The sequence below is a fragment of the Sphaeramia orbicularis genome, chromosome 5 (assembly GCF_902148855.1).
Source record: "Sphaeramia orbicularis chromosome 5, fSphaOr1.1, whole genome shotgun sequence".
Lineage (NCBI taxonomy): Eukaryota > Metazoa > Chordata > Actinopteri > Kurtiformes > Apogonidae > Sphaeramia > Sphaeramia orbicularis.
This window is the reverse complement of record NC_043961.1, coordinates 54,712,582-54,732,576: the sequence shown is the minus strand read 5'-3', so window position 1 is coordinate 54,732,576 and position 19,995 is coordinate 54,712,582. Positions and strand designations below refer to the sequence as shown.

Sequence of the window (19,995 nt, the reverse complement as noted above, 5' to 3'; positions counted from 1 at the left end):
TAAGTATATTATGTCTGGCTGTATATAAACTTAACGAAGGTCCAGTACTTGGGGTGGGTGGGAGGGCAGGTGGATAGGAACTGGATACAACTGTTTCATGTTCAAGTTGTATGTTTCTTGTTGTGCGTTTGGAAACTGAAAATAAAAAAGACCTTGATCAAAAAAAGAAAAACCTCTTGACATATTTTCGTACAGAGCCAGGACTGTTCACACTGATGGCGAGTTTTTCATGAGCTGTGATGGACAGAAGGAATAATAAGGATAACACCTGAAGACTGTTTTAAGCAAAGACAATGTGAAACACAGAGTTAGAGGAGTAAATTCCAGTTTTAATATAAATTATGTACAAATAAGTATGCAGAAAATATGTACAAGCATGTGTTAAAATAAAAAAAAATCCATCATTATAAAAAGTGCTTTTAATCATTGGACACATACTTAAATTATTATTTAAACTTTACAAAGCAGATATGTATACCTGCTCTTTCTGAAGTGCAATAGTATTTAAGTGAGTTCTCTTTTCCATCCCCCCAGAGAGGCAGTTTGTTGGTATGTCCTTCCTAGGTCACAGATGCTCTTTAACAGATAGGAACGGTTCCGTTTGCAGAGCTAGTGTAGATAAGAAGACAAAACTGTTAGGTGCGACACAGACGTTTTTTGTTGTTATGGCTTTGCTGTGATGTAAAAGATGTTTTATTCATACAAATGCCACATGTATTTTCATTCTGAGAAGTAAAATAAACATGTAATGATCTGTGATACAAGTTTTTTTTTTTTTTTTTTAATATATACATTTTAATAATTTCATGGCAGGAAATGAGAGATACCTTTGTGAGGCAGCCAAACTAAAGATTTTGGAACTGTAATAACTCCGGCTTCAGGTCCTCTCTGGTGTCATATGAGCTATAGTGTCATCAGATAAGGAATATATGTCAGAATTGTTAATTAATGTTATATTATGTCATAGTTTATGAGTTAATTGAATTTAAGTTTGGTGTTTAGTTGCATTTTTAATTCGCACTTCTCAGTGTTAGTGTTAGTTGCAGCCATCTTCGGAAACATTCTTTAATATAGTAAATCCATTTTTCATTCACTGTAAAAAAAAAAATCCTGTGGCAGCTGTGGTTTCCAGAACAATACTGTAAAAAACACATCCAACTGTAAACATATTTACGGAGTAACATGTAGATTTAACATCTTAAACATGTACATTTAACACTGGATTTAAATGGTAAATGGACTGCACTTATTTAGCGCATTTTCTACACCTTCATGGTGTCCAAAGCATTTTCCAAAACCATCAGGTCCAACTGGGAGCAATTTAAAGTTCAGTGTCTTCCATGTAAACTTTGACATGTGGACAGTCGGAGCCAGGATTCAAACCAGCAACCCTTTGATTATTGGACGAGCCGCTCTACCAACTCTACCAACCCATTAATGTACAAATTGAAAATGTTAAATTGTTAAATGTTTACTTTTTATAACTTTTATATATATATATATATATATATATATATATATATATATATATATATATATATATATATATATATGTATATATAAAAGCAAATATGCCGTTATTTCAACATTATGGTCTTTGCAATTTAAATGGCACCACATTGTATTTCAATTTACAGTTTTATTTTCTAAAAACAATAGAAATTCATCATTTCTACATACAAATTTGTTTTGTTCACATACACTTCCTGTAAGAACTACAGCTATATTTGATTTAACCACTAACATAAAAATCTTTTCAAATAAACAACTTTGCATTGTATTGTCACTTACAGTTTTTTTATGTTGCAATTTTACAACTTTTTGGTGTTAATTCTACTGTCATTTTTTACAGTGTTTCTTTCATATCTTAATCAGAGTTTCTCCATCTGAATCTACTATATTATTACAAATGAACTTCAGAAAAAAATATTAAAGGTGTTTTTTTCTTGGTGATATCTAAGAAATGTATTATATTTTGGACATTTGTTGGTCAATTTAAACTTCCAACCCACATAAATTATAAAATCCATCAGCCCTGTGCCATGGTATTGACTTCAAATATTTGTAAATTGATTGATTTTAAATACTACGATATATCTACAACCTGATTGATTCCAGCCTAAGGGTTTTTTTTTTTTTTTTTCCTGAAGCTAATTTCTATGCTGCAGCCATTTTTATTAAAGGATTTCCTGTGGGCTTCCCTCATTCCTCAGCACAAGCACAAGGAAACACAGACATCTAGATTTCCTTTAACCATAAAAGCAGTGGAAAAACTGAAACTGCTGCAGAGTTAGATGGTCAGAGGTTAAAGCATGTTATTTGGATTCATGCTACTTTTGTTTGCAGAAATACAGTATGGTGCAAAAGTCTTAGGCCACCTCTAGGTTTGTTGTTTTTGCAGGGTTGAAATGATTTATTTTTCATTGTCTTTATTTCACATATAACAAGAAAATACAGGAAATACAGGAAAACACATACAAAAGTGAACTAAATGGGTTCTAAAGGTTAAAGTTGCTATTTATTGTGACCCCTGACCCCATGAGGAGGAACAGCACAAATAGTTAGAAACATCTGACACGTGTTGAATGGAACCTGGTGAAATTAATGTAATAAATCCCATAGTGTCTGAACAAAGGAGTTAAAGACATGTTAAATACAAAGGGAGGTCACACTAAATAAGTACTACCACTTTGGTTTATAGAAGCTGTTTTTTCTGAGATTTTTATTTTTCCTGCTGTACACACTTCACACATAGATTTGATATTAACCCATAAAGACCCAATGCTACTTTTGCAGCAATTCCTTAACAGTTTTTTTCTCAATATTTAACTTTTCTTACGTGATTTACCACCATTTACTCTAATATTATGCTCTGTGTTTATCATTTTAAGTGAAAAGCAGGTATTTTCCTGTATTTAACCCTTTCATGCATACTGGTCACTACAGTGGACAGTTCTTCTCCAGCTGTTGTCTTGTATATTCATGGGTTTTGTTGTTTTAGTTCCATATCAGCTAACACAGTAGACACTTATGCATCATGTGACTTTGCTGTTCTAGATAAACCTGATCTGCAGTAACATGTGTGAGTGTAAATCAATTGTTATTAGACTGTAATTAGAATTTTTTCTTTAACAAAATGTTTTTTTTTTATATATTATCTCCATGAAGTGAGTAAGAACTAGTATTAGAGTGTGTTTAAATATGAGAAAACATCAGATTAGCAGCATTAAAAGTGTTTATATTTCATAGTTTTCACTGTATATCAGTAAATACATGTTTCTTTGCTTCAAAAATTAAATGCATCGTATCCATTTGAGTGGACATTTTTGCAGCTCCATGAAAAATAGGTTCATAAAAAGCTGTCAATTGCATTTTTTTTCATGTCTAAAGAGGAATAAAAACAGGGGAGAAAAATCATGATTAAGGTTCTCATAATTCGTGCATGAAAGGGTTAATTTAGTGATCATGTAGATCAGGGGTGTCAAACTCATTTTAGTTCAGGGGCCACGTTCAGCCTAATATGATATAAAGTGGGCCGGACCAGTAAAATAATATAAATAATAAGATAATAACTTTTGAGTGAAAAAAGTAAATTCCGTTATGAAAATGTTTACTTGAACGCAGCATGAACAAATATGAACAACCTGAACATTCTTTAGTAAAATAAGTGCAATGTTAACAATGTTACGCCTTCGTTTATCATTTATATGTGTGAATCCCAACTTAGAGATCACAGTGGCTCTACAAAAACACAAAACATTAAATAACAGGGAGATTACTATTAAATTTCTATATACTTCTCTTAAGACATTTCAGGTTATTCACATTTTTTGTTAAAGGCTAGTCTGTAAATGTCAAAATTTTTGGGTAATTTTACTTTTTTTACACTGAAACAAAGAGACAATTTAAAAGTTTTCATTATTTATAGGTTATTATTAGGGATGTCCGATATTGGCTTTTTTGCCAAAAAACGATATTCCGATATTGTCCAATGATTAATTTCCGATTCCGATATCTACCGATACCGCTGCCGATATATGTGGGATATTAAACTAATTTTAGGTAACATCACATATCTCCTGTCACGGAATTAACACATCATGCCTAATTTTATTGTGATGCCCCATTGGATGCATTCTCAAATGCAAGAAGGCTTTCAAAATGTAAACACTCTGCAAAGAATACATTACATACTTCAACTTAAGTTGTGGAAAAAAATGCCATTTTTATTTATTTTCTCTCCCTCCCTCCATGAGTATCTTACAGTGTGGCAACTCTACTGTACAGTTTTGAAAACTGCACATTTCTTTCAGCTACAAACAATGCTTCATTTACGCATCGGTAAATGCCGGCAAAATCAAGGCATTATTTTATCGGTTTTAATGATAGGCAAAAAAAACGATAATGATATTGACCGATATTACATTTTTATGCCAATATCGGGCCGATAATATCAGTAGGCTGATATTATCGGACATCCCTAGTTATTATGATAATATTTTACTGGTTCTGATCCACTTTACACTGAAATTACCTGAAATGATTTTAACACACTTGATTGTTAATATCTTCAGTGTAATTTTTGCATTTCACAAATTCATCCCAGGGGCTGGATTGGACCCTTTGGTGGGCCGAATTTGGCCCCCGGGCCGCATGCTTGATAACTGTGATGTGGATTTTCACTGAATTTCAAATTAAAGTTAAGGGTTATTATATCAAAAACAGAGAAAATAGAATAAAAAGTGACTTTTTCAGTAAATATATCATTAACCCTCCAGTATCCGGGTGCGCTTTTTAGGCACACTTTGCAGTTCATGTTAAAAAACTTCATATTATTTTTCACAATTTAAATAAGGTTAGAATTCAAAAGTTGTTCATTTGTGCATGATCTTTAAAATTCTGGCCACCAACTAAAATGTGCACATTGTAAACCAAAGAAAATTACAAGACTAGCATCTGTCTCCTAAGTGTGCCAAAAACGCACTATTTCTTCCATTAGAACCACTGTTTTTGAACTGAAAGCTATTAAGGCATAAATCCTGCTTTTACTGATATCTGGGCTTCATTTGAGAGGTGAGCGTCTAAATTAATTTATTAACGTTGTTAATGTTGCTGTTAATCATTGACATATGCCAGGCTGCAAAAATCAAATAATATGTAATCCAATTTTTATGTAGTATTTTGAAACAAACAAACATATTTTGTGTTTTTTGCATCAAAAAATGTAGTGACATCATGATGAAAAAGAGATCGTTGAAAGGGTTAAAAAAATGTAAAATGAATGATTATTTGATATGTATGATTAGGGCTGACCTTGATTTACAAAAATAAAATCAAATTAGAGCAGAAAAATAAATCAATATATAATATTTAATAGTTTGATTTATAGGTGTGCCATTTTTGCACACTTGAGGACAGATGCTAGCATTTTTGAACATTTGACCTAGTGCCAAAAATAATCATGCAAATTAACCAATGTTGGAGTTAATCATCGACATATGCCAGGCTGCAAAAATCAAATAATATGTGATCCACTTTTTATGTAGTATATTGAAAAGAAATAATTTTTTGTGTTTTTTGCATCCAAAAAAATGGTTTGTTTACATTACAAACACGGCATTTAGAGGGTTAATAAATGTGACAATTATTGAGTATTTGATATTTTTATTTACGGCTCAAGTTGATGAAAAAGAAAAAAAAGTGTAAAAGAATTTAAAACAAACTGTATGAAAAATTTTTTTTGTCATTATTCCACAAGTGTGCCAAAATGGCACACTTGGTGCTTAGTAAGGGCCTTGCTGGACATGATACCGGAGGGTTAACTGAACATAAACAAAGTGTGTCCATCCACTGTCATTGATCAAACTCAATGGGTTTTACTGGTGAATCAATGTTGTAGAAGATGACCTTGTTTCCACGGTAACTACAGAGCCTCAGAATGTCCAAATGGGTCATATCTGATGACCATGAAAAGATGATAAACTGTATTTTACACCAATTATTTACATGTATTGATTGGATTAATGGATCAACAGTGATTTAACTTCTTATATCAGTAAATAATTTTGGTTGCCAGTGGATGTTTGGGTCTTTATGGGTTAATACACTGAGAAATACATATGTGAGGTCATTAGAGCTTACAAAACTAAACCTACAAACCTAATGTTGGCCTGAGACTTCTGCACAGTACTATATATTGACCTTAAATCGATGTGACTGTACAGATAGTATGTCAACCTCAAAAGACAGAAATAGAACTGAAAGCAGAATCAAAAGCAAGAGAACAATGAAAAGCAGAACAAAATAAGAGCCATGCATGTAGAAATGAAATTAATGATTCTTACCCTTTCCTCTTCAGAAGGAGTTTGTGTATAAAGAGCACTGCTATACATACAACTGGAAAAAGGATTCATATGTTAAGACTCATATGGATTTAGAATGAAATACATGGTAAAAGTGGAAAAATGGTACTTTACCTAATGAAACACATATCACACTGACTATAACAGGTGTATATCCTGAAAGAGACAAGCAAGGTTACATTCAGATTATAAATAAATACCAATTTTAACCCTATGTAACTATTCTACAGCTGTTCTCTTGTATATTCATGGATTTTGTTTTTCTTTTCTTTTCATTTTTTTTTTTTTTTTTTTACATATATCTTTATTAACCCTTTCATGCACAACTTATGAGAACCTTAATCAATTTTTTTCCTGAGTGTTTTTATTCTTCTTCAGGCATGAAAAAAACAATGCAATTGAAGATTTTCTTCTGAAAAATAAATTTAAAAAAATAAAATAAAATAAAAATAATTTTACAAATTTAAAAAATACATTAAAAAAAAAATAATAATGAAAAAAAAAAAAAAATCTCAAGGACCTATTTTTCACAAAGTTACAAAAATGTCCACTCAGCTGGACACCACACGTTTAATTTTTGATGCACAGAAATATGTATTTACTGATAAATTGTGTGAAAACTATTGGGAGGGCTTTGTGATTCTGAGGATTTATGCTCAGGAGAGATCTACATAATGTTACCAATTCATGTCAGAAAAGATATGTAGTGTCTTAAAACTTTAATAAAGATATGTGTGAAAAAAAAACAAAAAACAACGAAAGCAAAAAATCCATGAATATAGAAGAGAAAAGCTGTAGAATAGCTGTCCACTGTAGTGACCAGTATGCATGAAAGGTTAAGTGTTAAGACACTACATATTTTTTCTGACATGAATTGGTAACATTATGTATATCTCTCCTGAGCATAAACCCCCAGAATTACAAGCCCTCCCCCTAGTTTCCACACAATTTATCAGTAAATACATGTTTCTGTGCATCAAAAATTAAACGTGTGGTGTCCAGCTGAGTGGACATTTTTGTAACTTCATGAAAAATAGGTTCATAAGAATTTTTTTTCATTATTTTTTTAAATTATTTTTATTTTATTTATATTTTAAAATTTATTTTGCAGAAGAAAATTTTCAATTGCATTGGTTTTTTTTCATGCCTAAAGAGGAATAAAAACACTCAGGAAAAAAAATTTAATTAAGGTTCTCATAATTCGTGCATGAAAGGGTTAATGTTGTACTATGACTGGGGTTTAATTACTCACCAACATCTTTGCTTGTATCGACAATGCCATCACGATGATCTGTAAATATAAAACTGTTTTTAGTACGGTGCATATGTGCACTATATACATACAGTCAAAAAGGAACACATTCAAATACATGTGTGTGTATTTTCTATTATAATATTTCCTCAAATAAAAAAAATGGGGGTCCATGAAGTTGAGTCGTTAATATTTTGGGATGCTCGAGGTGAATGCAAACAAATGAAAGTTGGTTTTCCAATATAGGCTGGGTAAAAATAATATAGATAAACTTCTGATGCATGTCAAAGTGCATCTATGTAAAGTCAATGTTCACTTTTACAGGTTCAATTTAATACATTCAACAATGTAATCTACAATTTAAGGCTCTAGATCAGGGGTCTTAAACTCGTTTTCTTTTAGGGGCCATATTCAGCCCGATTTGATCTCAAGTGGGCCGAACCAGTAAAATAATAACATAATAACCTATAAATAATGATAACTCCACATTTTTGTCTTTGTTTTAGTGGAAAAAACCCCCATTAAATTATGAAAATACTTACTTTTATAAACTATCCAAACAAAAAAGATGTGAATAACCCGAAACAACTGAAATTTCTTAAGAAAAAAAGTGCAATTTTAACAATATTATGCCTCAATTTATCATTTCTACATGTACATTATGGATCAGATCTACAAAGGCACTAAATACTTAGTAACAGGCAGAAAATGGTTAAAATTGTGCTTTATTTTCTTTAAACATTTCAGGTTGTTCATATTTGTTTTGGTTATTTGCAATTTATTGTTACAGGATAGTTTGTAAATGTAAATATTTTCATAATTTAATGTTGTTTTTTTGCAATAAAACATAGACAAAAAAATTGAATTTGTCATTATTTATAAGCATAGTGCAATATTATTTTTTCACATCAAACCGAGAAGAAAATATAGAGTCATTATTTTTTGCAGGTTATTATGCTATTATTTTTACTTGAAATCATATTGGTCTGTATGTGGAACTAAAATGAGTTCAACAGCCTTGACTGTAGAATTTTTGCATCCCACAGGCCAGATTGGAACCTTTGGTGGGCTGCATATTTGAGGCCCGTGCTCTAGATAAATCATTCATTTGAAGCATCATTGTAAATTTATGCCCCTGCAGGTGTGTTTGCCTTATTTTTTTTCCAGCAAAACTGTTTTTTTAATAGAAAACTGCTACAGGAATGAAGCATTTACATTAAACATTACATAATAAAAACTCTGTTAAGCAATAAATGGTTGATGGTCAAAGAAGTACTTATCTTATCTTATCTTATCTTATCTTATCTTATCTTATCTTAGTTGTTTTGAAAGTGGTGTCTATTCTATTTTATTGTCAACTATTGTATTCTCCTATATAAATTGCTTTAAAAACATAATAAAAAAAGGACAAAATTACGTCCATAAATGATGCTAAGAGGTCAGGTATGGTCAGTTTACTATTAATTAAAGCGTTATGGGATTTTTTTCAAGCCAACATAATATTATTGGATTTAATGAGCTTCATTTGCAAACAATACAGAATAAAAGACCAAACTGAGGCCATGAATTACAGAGTTACGACAGATGGTTGTTAGTTCCAACTTTCACACATCTTTTTCAAGGCGATATAATATTATTATGTCTAATGAACTTTGTGTTCCCGCGGCTCCGTTTGATGGTGTAGGGACAGCTGTGCACACCCATCACAGGTTTCATTCTTCCTGTACAATAGTTCGGTTTGTGTATCTGGCTCAGCAATACTTAAGTTTTTTATTACTAAGCTAATGCACAAACACCATTATATTCTCATTATTACTGTTTTTCAGTTCTGTGCTGAATTTAGGATTTGGCTCACCAACCCATTCCATTAAGGACTTCAGTTAAAGGAGCTACATATACTGAGATAAACAGAATTTCTACTTACGAAGTTTGAAAAATGATGTAAAATGATCAAGATCTTATATTTTGTCAAATATGTCAGTGTATTGTATCACAGAGAATATATTCACAGCCTAGCATAGCAAGACTGGGAATGTATGTGACCACTAGAGGGAGTATGGAGTCACTCTAATGTTAAATCTGAGTTGAAGATGAGAACAATCAAAGGGGTCATATTTTGCTCAACCCACTTTTATAAGTCTTTGGTTCATTTATTTGTGTATTTGGACCCTAATAGTTCATAAAGTTTGAATTTGAACCCTCCAGGTGCTGCAAAGCTATCTTTATATTCATTCTGGCAAAAATGGAGTGGATTTCTACAACCTGTTTTAATTCCTGCTTAACCTTCCTCTTGTGTTAGGGTCGGCACTGACCCATTTTAGGTTTTAAATGCATAAATGAACCACATAAAATTTGTTTATTGCATCAAGGCTTTTTGACTTTGTCAGGAACCTCTATTTTAACGGAATAATACAAACTTTTTTTTTCACCAAATTATGAAATGCTCTGGTTGAAATTATGACCTTTGTGCTGTTACAGTCGGTTTTGACCCAGTTATAAACTAGAAGCACTCGGAGAGCGCAGACCTCCGCCAAGGCTGATCAGTAGCCCCCCCCGTGGGCCCCCCCACCCCCGATCACCACCAAAATGTAATCATTTCTTCCTTATCCCATTTCCAACAAACCCTGAAAATTTCATCCAAATCTGTCCATAACTTTTTGAGTTATGTTGCACAGTAACGGACAGACAAACAAACAGACAGACAAACAAACAAACAAACAAACAAACAAACCCTGGCAAAAACATAACCTCCTTGGCGGAGGTAAAAATAAGATTATAAAGCAATCATTAGGGCCAAAACTGAAATCATAAGTGAGCCAACACACTGACAGACAGCTCCTCTCCCAATCATGTGAACTTTTGGGGATTCTCATTTTGCCTTGTTATCCAGTATACCTGCACAAAAACAAAACAAGCTAAGGCAGGCCTGTCCAGACATGTGAGGTCAATTCAGTTTAGAGTTGGTGACTTGCAGAGAGCACATGGAGGGGTATACTGACAAAAAAAAAAAGGCCCAGAGGCCAATATTTTCGTGGATAAGGAAGCCTAACAAGATAACCAAGAGATGAGAAACAAATTGGATGATAGATAACAGTTCTTAGTGTATTTTACAGCTGATTTAAGACATAGGTCAAAACCGACCCGTTAACATAAGAGATGGTAGCAGAAAGCTAACACAAGACAAAGGTTAAGTGATATTTTGCTTTTTTAAATGGAATTATGCATTTTAAAACATTTTCCTGTGGTTTACTTAAACTGTAAATGCTATGCTTGGGTCTGAATTCTTCAATAATTCAACTCCACAGGTCCATCTTCAACCCTATTTCTGAGTAATGACATGAGAAAGGTTGTTTTGAGTGCTGGCTAGGGTGGTCCAACAATCAGGGTAAAAAATAAAGTTTCAGATAACCTCAATTAGAACCCTGCATTAGGTTTTGGCATTCAAAAGAGGATTTGGGAAAAAAATTTGGAAGAAAAAGGAGATGTTTTAGAGGTTGCACAAGTTGCTGGAAGTTTCCTAGAAATTGACTAATTTTGCATTTTCAGCATAGCTGAGCTGACCTGCTCAGAGAAGCAGCAGTACTATCAAAACCAAGGTTTGAGTGCTTCATCCAGCAATATACGGATGAAGTAAGGCCGCCCACATCTGTGGTACTGGAGTGAAGAATTGGTTGGCCTGGCATTCTTGGACTCCAGCGTGACACAAGAGCAGAAGCAGCTGATGGTTCACAACATGATGGAAAATGAAGGTTCTTTTGGTTCCACTAAAACGTTGGGATGCCCTTAATCAAGCAGATTATGAAAGGATGCAGATCAGTGATTTTGTCACCACCAGCACCATGCGTTTCTTTGAAACTTTGGATCTGCCACAAACATTCTTCAGAATTCCTCCAGAAGACTGGGCTGATGATGCAGACTTTCAGAAGGCTGAGAAAACTGTGCATTCCAGAAAAGTTGTCAGTGATGTTACTGAAAGAGGGGTGGAGCTTATTCAAGACTTCAACTGTAGCCGAATGAAAAATGAAGATCAGAAACAGTACTTGCTCCAAGTTGTCAAAGAACACAGGAACATTTTTTGTAATTTCAATAAAGCAACAGTGGTCGCTGGACTTTCTAAGTAACATTTTTATGTGAGTTGCAGTTTGATTTTGAGAATAAAATTACAAATTATTCTAATATGCCGTATTCAGTTGGCTAGTCATGTTATTGTATATAGAGCAATCTTCACATGTTTTGTGCAACCTCTAAATATTAATTAATTTGCAAAAAATTTGGACCGATGTAATTTGGCCAGATATGGAACCAAATGCAGGGTTCTAATCCAGAGAATCTTAAAAAAAAATTTTTGGACCACCCTAGTGCTGGCCCTTTAAATGCACATGAGCCACTTCACACCCCGCCCCCTCCAGGTTGTTTTAGGTAATCGACTCGAAGTTTGGACATATTTTCAGTATGGACTACAACCGCTGCTGCTGATAAACAATTATGATGCATGAAATGTTTGTCAGAAGTCTTAATCTTATATGTGCAAATGTCGAGACGTAACTAGTTATGGATGTAACAAATTAAGCAGGAATTAAAACAGGTTGTAGAAATCCACTTGATTTTTTGCCAAAATGAATATAAAGATAGCTTTGCAGCACCTGGAGGGTTCAAATTCAAACTTTGTTAACTATTAGGGTCCAAATACACAAATAAATGGACCAAAGACTAATAAAAGTGTGTTTAATAAAATATGACCCCTTTAACTGTTACTGTCGCTGTATATTGTGCAATATTGTACATATTATGGGGTTTATTTTATTACATTTTAGTGTGTTCTATGGTAGTTTGTATTCTATTCTATATAGTCTATACGGGTGCTTCAATGAAACTGGGTTAATTTTGGTACCTGGCATTTTTCCAGCTTTTTAGACCCATTAATAAAATAAAATTTTAGACTTAATTCCCCCCAGGATGTACCTAATAATGACCTCAGATAAATGCACAAAAAATTATACTCTTGCTCTGAGCCATCCCAAAATTAATGAATTTTTAATAAAATATCAGGGCCAAAAACAGGACCAAAATTGGGACAGGAAAAACTACCTAAGTGTCAGTGCTTTTTACCTGGACCACATGGTTTGAAATGGTCTTATATATCACTATAAATAAAGACAAATATAAATTTGATGATCCTAGTGGTTTTTCTAATCCAGACGTGGATTTTCATGAATCTCAGTCTCATTCCAGGTTTTGTATGTAACCCTTTGTGTCCACTTGCGTTACATACAGAACCTGCCCAGTTAAACGCATATAAATCGCAAATGATTTTGCAACAGCGGTCATTTTTGTAAAACACTCTGCCTTGCATGATTAGTTCAATTGCCAAAATGTACCCGTGAGAGAATAAAGAGATATTTAAAAAAAAAAAAAAAAATAGTACCGTGTAACTTTTGTGTTCTTTTGACCACATTACATGCAGATTTTTGTATTAAATATAATGTAAAATAAGATAAAAATGTGTTTTATCTGAAAAATAGTTTCTCTTTTTTCTCAGTCGGTATTTATTTTTAAAATAGACCCAAAGTGCTTCCAAACTTGCTTCATAACATTAGTCTACATCTGGTTTGGACTTTTAGCCCCTCTGTTTATAGGGACCAGTTTCGTAGAAGCACCTATACATATTTAATTTCATATTTTATCTTTTTTGTGCTATAAACACCAAGATCTGGGTAACTATATTTTGTTCTATCATGTCTGTTGATTGAATGACAGTAAAGCTGGGTATGAGTCCGTCAATATAACCAGCTATGACTATGAAAACTTAATGATACCATAATACATATATGTTCAACAATGAGCTTTATCCTTGATTCAGTGAGTCATACATTCAGTGAATACAGAGCATTGATTTGTTTGTGGTTTTGATACTATATTTTACCTCTTTAAAGCATGCCCAAGCTTTAGAACTAGTAGCTTCTATACCTTGAAATGAAGATGGTGTCATTGATGTAACACTGGCTGCAGTAGCTTTATCCTCAGCTGTCAAAACGTCTCCTCCACCTTTGAACAGAACGATCAAACGGATTCTTAATACGCCTCCAGACTGACCATAGCACACATGACCAGACAAACTCAGGCACCGTTTCTGAAATGCATGCAGCATGCTCATAATCCAATCATGCCATCAAGTGCTGTGTCTAAAAAGGTTTCAATCACATTACATGCTGATCAGTTTGTTTGGAGTCATGTTTCTGTACCTGTAGGAGAGACAGTTGGTGTTGCACTGGGTGTGATAGTTTTATCTCTGTGAACTGTGGGTGTGGTTGGTGAAGCTTTAGAAGTAGAGGTTTCTGGAACATTGAACATATTTTTGGCATTAAAAGAGAATGATTCCTTAACCCACAAAGACCCAAACAGCTACTAGCAACAAAAAATACCTACTGATGTAAAATATTTAATCGTTTCTGAACCACTAATCCTTTCAATACGTGTAAATAATTGGTGTAAAATGCAGTTTGTCATCTTTCATGGTCGTCAGATATGACCCATTTGGATGTTCAGCAGCTCCATAGTGAACGTGGAAACAGTCATCTTCTACAACACTGAACTCACCAGTAAAACTCATCTAGTTTGATAAATGACAATGATTGGAGATGCTTTGGAGACACACACTATCTTCAATTAATGATGTATTTTGCTGAAAAAGTCACTTTTTGTTTCGTTTTCTCTGTTTCTGATATAATAACCCTTAACTTTACTATGATCTTTTATGAATATGTACATGATCAGTGAATTAAATATAGGAAAATGCCCGATTATCACAGAAAAATCACAAAATATAAAGAATATTATTAGAATAAATGGTGAGAAAGCACTTAAGAAAGGATAAATAGCGAGAAAAAATAATTTGGGAACTGACACAAAAGTAGCACTGGGTCTTTATGGGCTAAGATGGGTGATTAGTTATGTGTAAAAAAAAAAAAGTATATATATATCAGTCATGATCTTCTAATTATTTAGTTTAAAAAAAGAATACAATGATTTATGATTATTTTAATGATTTTAATTTCATTCTGAAATATTGTACCTGGTGCTGGAGATGTTGAAGTTGGTGTTACCGTTTTTGTGGCAAAAACATCTTCTTTTATCACACCTATGAATAAAAACATTTGTTTTTTCTTCTGGCATTAGGATGAATATTGACCACTGATCAGCTACATGATGCCTGTGGTAGAACGTGCATGCAGATGTATTTTCATGCAGACTGTTATGACAGTTATGTATCAGTAACATGCATCATGTTACTTCATGTTATTTCCCCAACATATCACATCTGGTCAGAGACAGAAGTGGGAGGCATTGATGCACATGTTACACTGTTAAGGAGAGTATGAGTGCGGCAGTTAGTTAACGGACGACAAAAAATGAGCATGGACATGAAGGATCTTTTGAGAAGATGCAAAATTCATATTAACCCTGTAAAGCCTGAACCATTAAATAAATAACTGACAGAAAATTCCAGTTCTTTTAAACTGGAGCCTTTATTGGTCCTTCTGAACAACCCAAAACAAATTTTTTCAAATACCAATTTCCATGTATGAGTTTCAATTTTGTATCATATTTGATACATCAGGTCTCAATGCTCAAATATTATTATTTTTGAACAAACAAAAACAGAATGTAACACAAACATGTCTAACAAATTGGTAATTCCTTTTCAAAATTGGCAAAGTTCAGCCTTCTTCCTCTTAATTTAATCTTGTAGTGTGACTGGAAAGGCCTCTGGTGAATATATGCCTCATCTGTGTATTGCATGTATCTAATTGTATACGTCAGGTTTTTCAGGAAAAAAAATATCACACTGATCATGTAGAGGGCTTCAAAACCAGTGGCGATTTCTCATAGACTGCAAGGGAAGCCCGGCTTCCCCTAAAATTACGAAAATTAAATGGTCAAATATGTACGGTTGTGTTGACATTTCATTGACTACAAATGTGTTAGAACACGTTCATCTCACAGACAAGTTCATTCAGAGTCAGCTTTATCACAAATCAGCGGACTGGATGTTGTTCACTTCTCATACATTCCCGTGTCTCGGTTTTCTCATTCGATCTCTGCTCAGTGCATTTGCCCGTAGACGCTCAGCGTCCATGCACTTCAATGGGACTGAGTGGAACAGTTTTTTTCATTGTCTCAAAACTGGACGGTAATTGGATAAATGCCACGATGTTGTCCCGCCCCTGGACGCCGGGCGTCTCTGGGGATGAATGGAACTGTGGGCGGAGCTCGGCCGGGCTGGACACCAGGATTACACATGCTGATTGGAGGATCAGTCGAAAGGCTGAATCCTGTTTGATTGACAGCTATTTTGAGATCTACTCCTTCACTGACAGAGTTCAGTTTAATACCGTCACACATTCTGCTGTGAAATCAAGAGAGAAACCACTACGAAATTACTCGTTCATTTCTTGCACTGTAAATAAAACACACTCATTGTACTTCCTTGTTTCAATTTAACATAATTTCAACGTTTTCTTGTTTACTTGGTACGATATGACCATTTTCTTAACAAGGAACGGAGGGCCGAATTTATGTTTAAATAACTTGACTTTTTTTTTATGTAAGCCGACAATGAGCTTCCCCTCTCTGAAAGACGAGCAGCCGCCACTGTTCAAAACTCATGTATCAAATATGACTAGTGGCATTATACCTGTGGTGCCATTGTACAATAGCATGATAAGTAGAACTTGTGTACCACCACTATCCATTTGTAAACTACCATTTAACCATGCATTGTGCAGGTAATAATTTGAGCCAACATGTGAGGCATGAAGGGAAGAGCATGTATTAGTTTGGCCTGTCAAGCATGATTAAATTCATACAGCGGTAGTGAACTGCAGCCTTCACATTGTAGCATCATCTGCTAGCAGTAGAAATTTAATGAACGGCAGCATAACCGCTTCCGAAAATGGAGTATGGCAACAAAACAACATGGCAACATGGCAACATTTGAATACGGACATAAAATTGTGCCTAGTAGATAGTCGGGTAATGTTTCTATTCATTTGGCGAGTTTGGTGGCGATCGGGCCTGTGAAGACTGAGGAAAATCCGTACAAACGCCCTCCTGTGCTGCAACATCGATCGGACGAACACTGAACGTGCATTATATAGTAGGATACGTTTGGCGTTATAGGGTTAAAACTGAGCATTTTCAGTCACGGCAGCAGCGAATGTCCTCATATCACCTCAGTGCCACCTGATGTCCAGAATTTAGTTTGTAATTCATTTCTTTGCAGATAATTACCCTATCAGACAAACAATCTGCTGCAGAGCCTCTACTGATCCACAGAACTTGTTTATGCTTCTATTACGACTGGAAAGAATTAAGCGTGTCTGTGGTTTTGCATGTTTCAGCAAATTAAACACAAATCACGTATGCTTTACATGACAACAAGTTGCAAAGCATACCAGATGGATTTTTCAGACTGATTTATTACAGACAGCCACTGTGTTGAATCTGTTTAGACCAAGTTTGTAAATCAACTCACAGAGACACGAGACTTCTTTGAAATACTCAGACACGCTGACGTATGGAACTTGAAAACCACTGGCAGAGCAGCGACATATTTTACAGATACGTAACATTCATGCTTTGGTTGACATGTCGTCCTCGTTCATTTGAACAACCAGGGAATGTACTCTAGTCTAAACACTCACTGCCATCGACTGGTCTAAATGCGGTGATAACATAACCGACTAAATCAGGGGTGTCAAACTCATTTTAATTCAGGGGCCACATTCACCTAAATTAGATCTGAAGTGGGCCGAACCAGTAAATAATAACATAATAATATATGAATAATGTCAACTCTAAACTTTTCTCTATTTTTTCAGAGCGAAAAAGTAAATTTACATTATGAAAAGGTTTACATCTACAAAGTATCCTTTCAAAAAATGCGAATAACATGAACAAACTGAAAAAATAAGTGTAATTTTAACAATATTCTGCCTCAGTTTATCATTTACACATGTACATTATAACTTACAGATCACAGTAGATCTACAATCACACAAAACATTTAGTAACAGGCAGAATATTGTTAAAATTGTACTTACTTCTCTTAAGACATTTCGGGTTGTTCATATTTGTTCAGGTTATTCACATTTTTGGTGAAATTATACTTTGTTTTAGTGTAAATACATGAAAATATTTGCATTTACAAACAGAAACATTTGGAATTGTCATTATTTCTATGTTATTATGATAGTATTTTACTGGTCCTGCCCACTGGAGATTGAATTGGTCTGAATGTGGAACCTGAACTAAAAGGACTGTTAATATCTTAGTGTAATTTTTTCATTTCACAAATTCATCCCAAGGGCCGGACTGGACCCTTTGGCGGGCTGGATTTGGCCCCTGGGCCGCATGTTTGACACCTGTGGACTAAATCAATAGGATAAAAAAAAGGAGGACAGATGTTCACTGAGTCTCACGTCAGTATCGGTGAATCAATTTTCCTAATGTAGTTACACCTAGAAGGGAACTCTGAGAGCACATACCTCCACCAAGGCCTCGACGCTCTAATTCAATAAAACGCATTATCTCGTGTAATCTTAGTAAAAGTGAAAAGAATCTCTCCTGGATCTGTCTGCTTTTACATTCCCGAAAAGGGGAACTATTGTGCTGTTCTTCTGTCTAAGATTGTTATGATTGTTGATATTTGTATTATTACACTGGTCAACAACAAATTTATTGTTTATTATTAGACTGTAATTAACAGTTTTCTGAAACAATAAGTTTGTTTTTTTTATATATTATCTCCATGAAGTCAGTAAGAACTAGTATTAGATTATGATAAATGGTGAGAAAATGAGCTGAGAATGAGATGAGCTGCATCAAAAATGCTTTTGTTTCATAGTTTATCACTTTCTGATTTTACACTTTAAATGCATGTTTCTTTGCTTCAAAAATTAATCACATGGTGTCCAAATGAGTGGACATTTTTGTAACTCCATGAAAAATATGTTAATTTAAAAAACAAAATTCAGTCTCATTGTTTTTTTTCATGCCTAAAGAGGAATAAAAACACTCAGGAAAATCTCGACTAGGGTTCTCATAACACTGGTCAACAACAAATTTATTGTTGAAGTTTTTTGAGCTGATTTAGGATAATTTTGGTGTGCTGAATCCAAAAATCACATTAATTTTGCTCAATCAGGTCAACTTTCCGAATTATGCTACATATGGGCTTTTTAACATTTTTGCTTACATTTATGGGCATTTTCACATCATATGATACAAAATTCTGTCATATTTCTTGCAATAAACGAGTTCTGAAGATTTTACTTTTGCCAATTTATGATTAATGTTTTTTTTTTTTATATTACAGGTGAATGAAATGGCTTCGACTAGAAGATCTTGCAAAAATAAGCCTGACGTATTCTGCTACAGTTTGTAACACTTAAATACATCCTGTTAGAAATTTTTTTTTTTTTTCTCTTAAAACCTATTTTGGGTGAGAATTATATAAAAAAATCAACTGATAAAGTCACAAAAATGTAATCAATTTTGTGAGAGGATCAAATTTTTCAAAATCAAATTAGCAAAAAAACCTGACCTGATTGAGAAAAACAGATGTCTTTTTTGGATTTAGCGGTGCCAAATGGTCTTAATTCAGTTGAAAAAACCTAGACAACTTGCAAAAAACATTTTTTTGTAACACAGTGTTATTTATGTTTGCTTGTTTGCATTTATGTTAAATTTCAATGCATGTTTGGAATAAAGCACTAAATCAAATCAAATTTTATACATCTGCTCCAAAATGTAGTAAGTTGATCCATTTTAGAGTAATTCTGCTCATAGAAAGACAAACAAACGAACACTAAATAAAACTTATGATTGAAGTAATATAAAAAAAAACAACAACTAAAAGACAGTAAAAATTATGTTTAATCTGGAAAATGGTCTATGATCATGTCAAGTATGTTAGTAAATGATGTCTTAAAAAAAATGCCTCCTACTAATTATGATTATTTAACATGAGATTAGTAGTAGAACCACAGATGAAGCGATCTTACCTTGGCATTGAGGAGGATCAGAATTGTATTCACCATGTTCAGTGCACATTATACTATCTTCCCCAGTGAGAGTGAATCCTTCATTACAGACATATTGTACAATTTCCCCATATTTTGGGTCATCTGCAGAGTCCCACGTACTTTCACCATTGGTCACCTCCGGGGGTTTTTGGCACGTTACAACTGAGAAAGCAGACAGGAAAAAACTAATTATTCACATAGCTGGGATGTAAACTGTGTTGACTGGTGTGACAAGAAGAGAGTAGGCACAAGCACAACAGATAAGAAACTCCAAACTCACAAAGATATCACGTAC

The 19,995-nt window shown here is 33.9% G+C and overlaps 1 protein-coding gene across 5 annotated transcripts in view; it reads right to left on the bottom strand.

Moving 5' to 3' along the window:
- Window positions 1–308: 308 nt before the first annotated feature.
- im:7151449 (complement factor H) overlaps window positions 309–19,995 on the bottom strand; it is a 33,107-nt gene continuing 13,420 nt past the window's right edge. Inside the window, exons 5-13 of one of the 5 annotated variants that reach the window (XM_030135401.1) lie at window positions 19,680–19,862; window positions 14,687–14,752; window positions 13,857–13,949; window positions 13,582–13,659; window positions 7,615–7,653; window positions 6,477–6,518; window positions 6,345–6,396; window positions 828–903; window positions 309–609 (exon numbers count right to left, since the gene is read on the bottom strand). In XM_030135401.1, the coding sequence (XP_029991261.1) occupies window positions 846–903; window positions 6,345–6,396; window positions 6,477–6,518; window positions 7,615–7,653; window positions 13,582–13,659; window positions 13,857–13,949; window positions 14,687–14,752; window positions 19,680–19,862 (611 nt within the window). In that variant the 3' untranslated portion in view covers window positions 309–609; window positions 828–845. The remainder of the gene's footprint in view (window positions 610–827; window positions 904–6,344; window positions 6,397–6,476; window positions 6,519–7,614; window positions 7,654–13,581; window positions 13,660–13,856; window positions 13,950–14,686; window positions 14,753–19,679; window positions 19,863–19,995) is intronic. The other 4 variants (XM_030135402.1, XM_030135404.1, XM_030135403.1 and 1 more) reach the window with 4 other exon arrangements.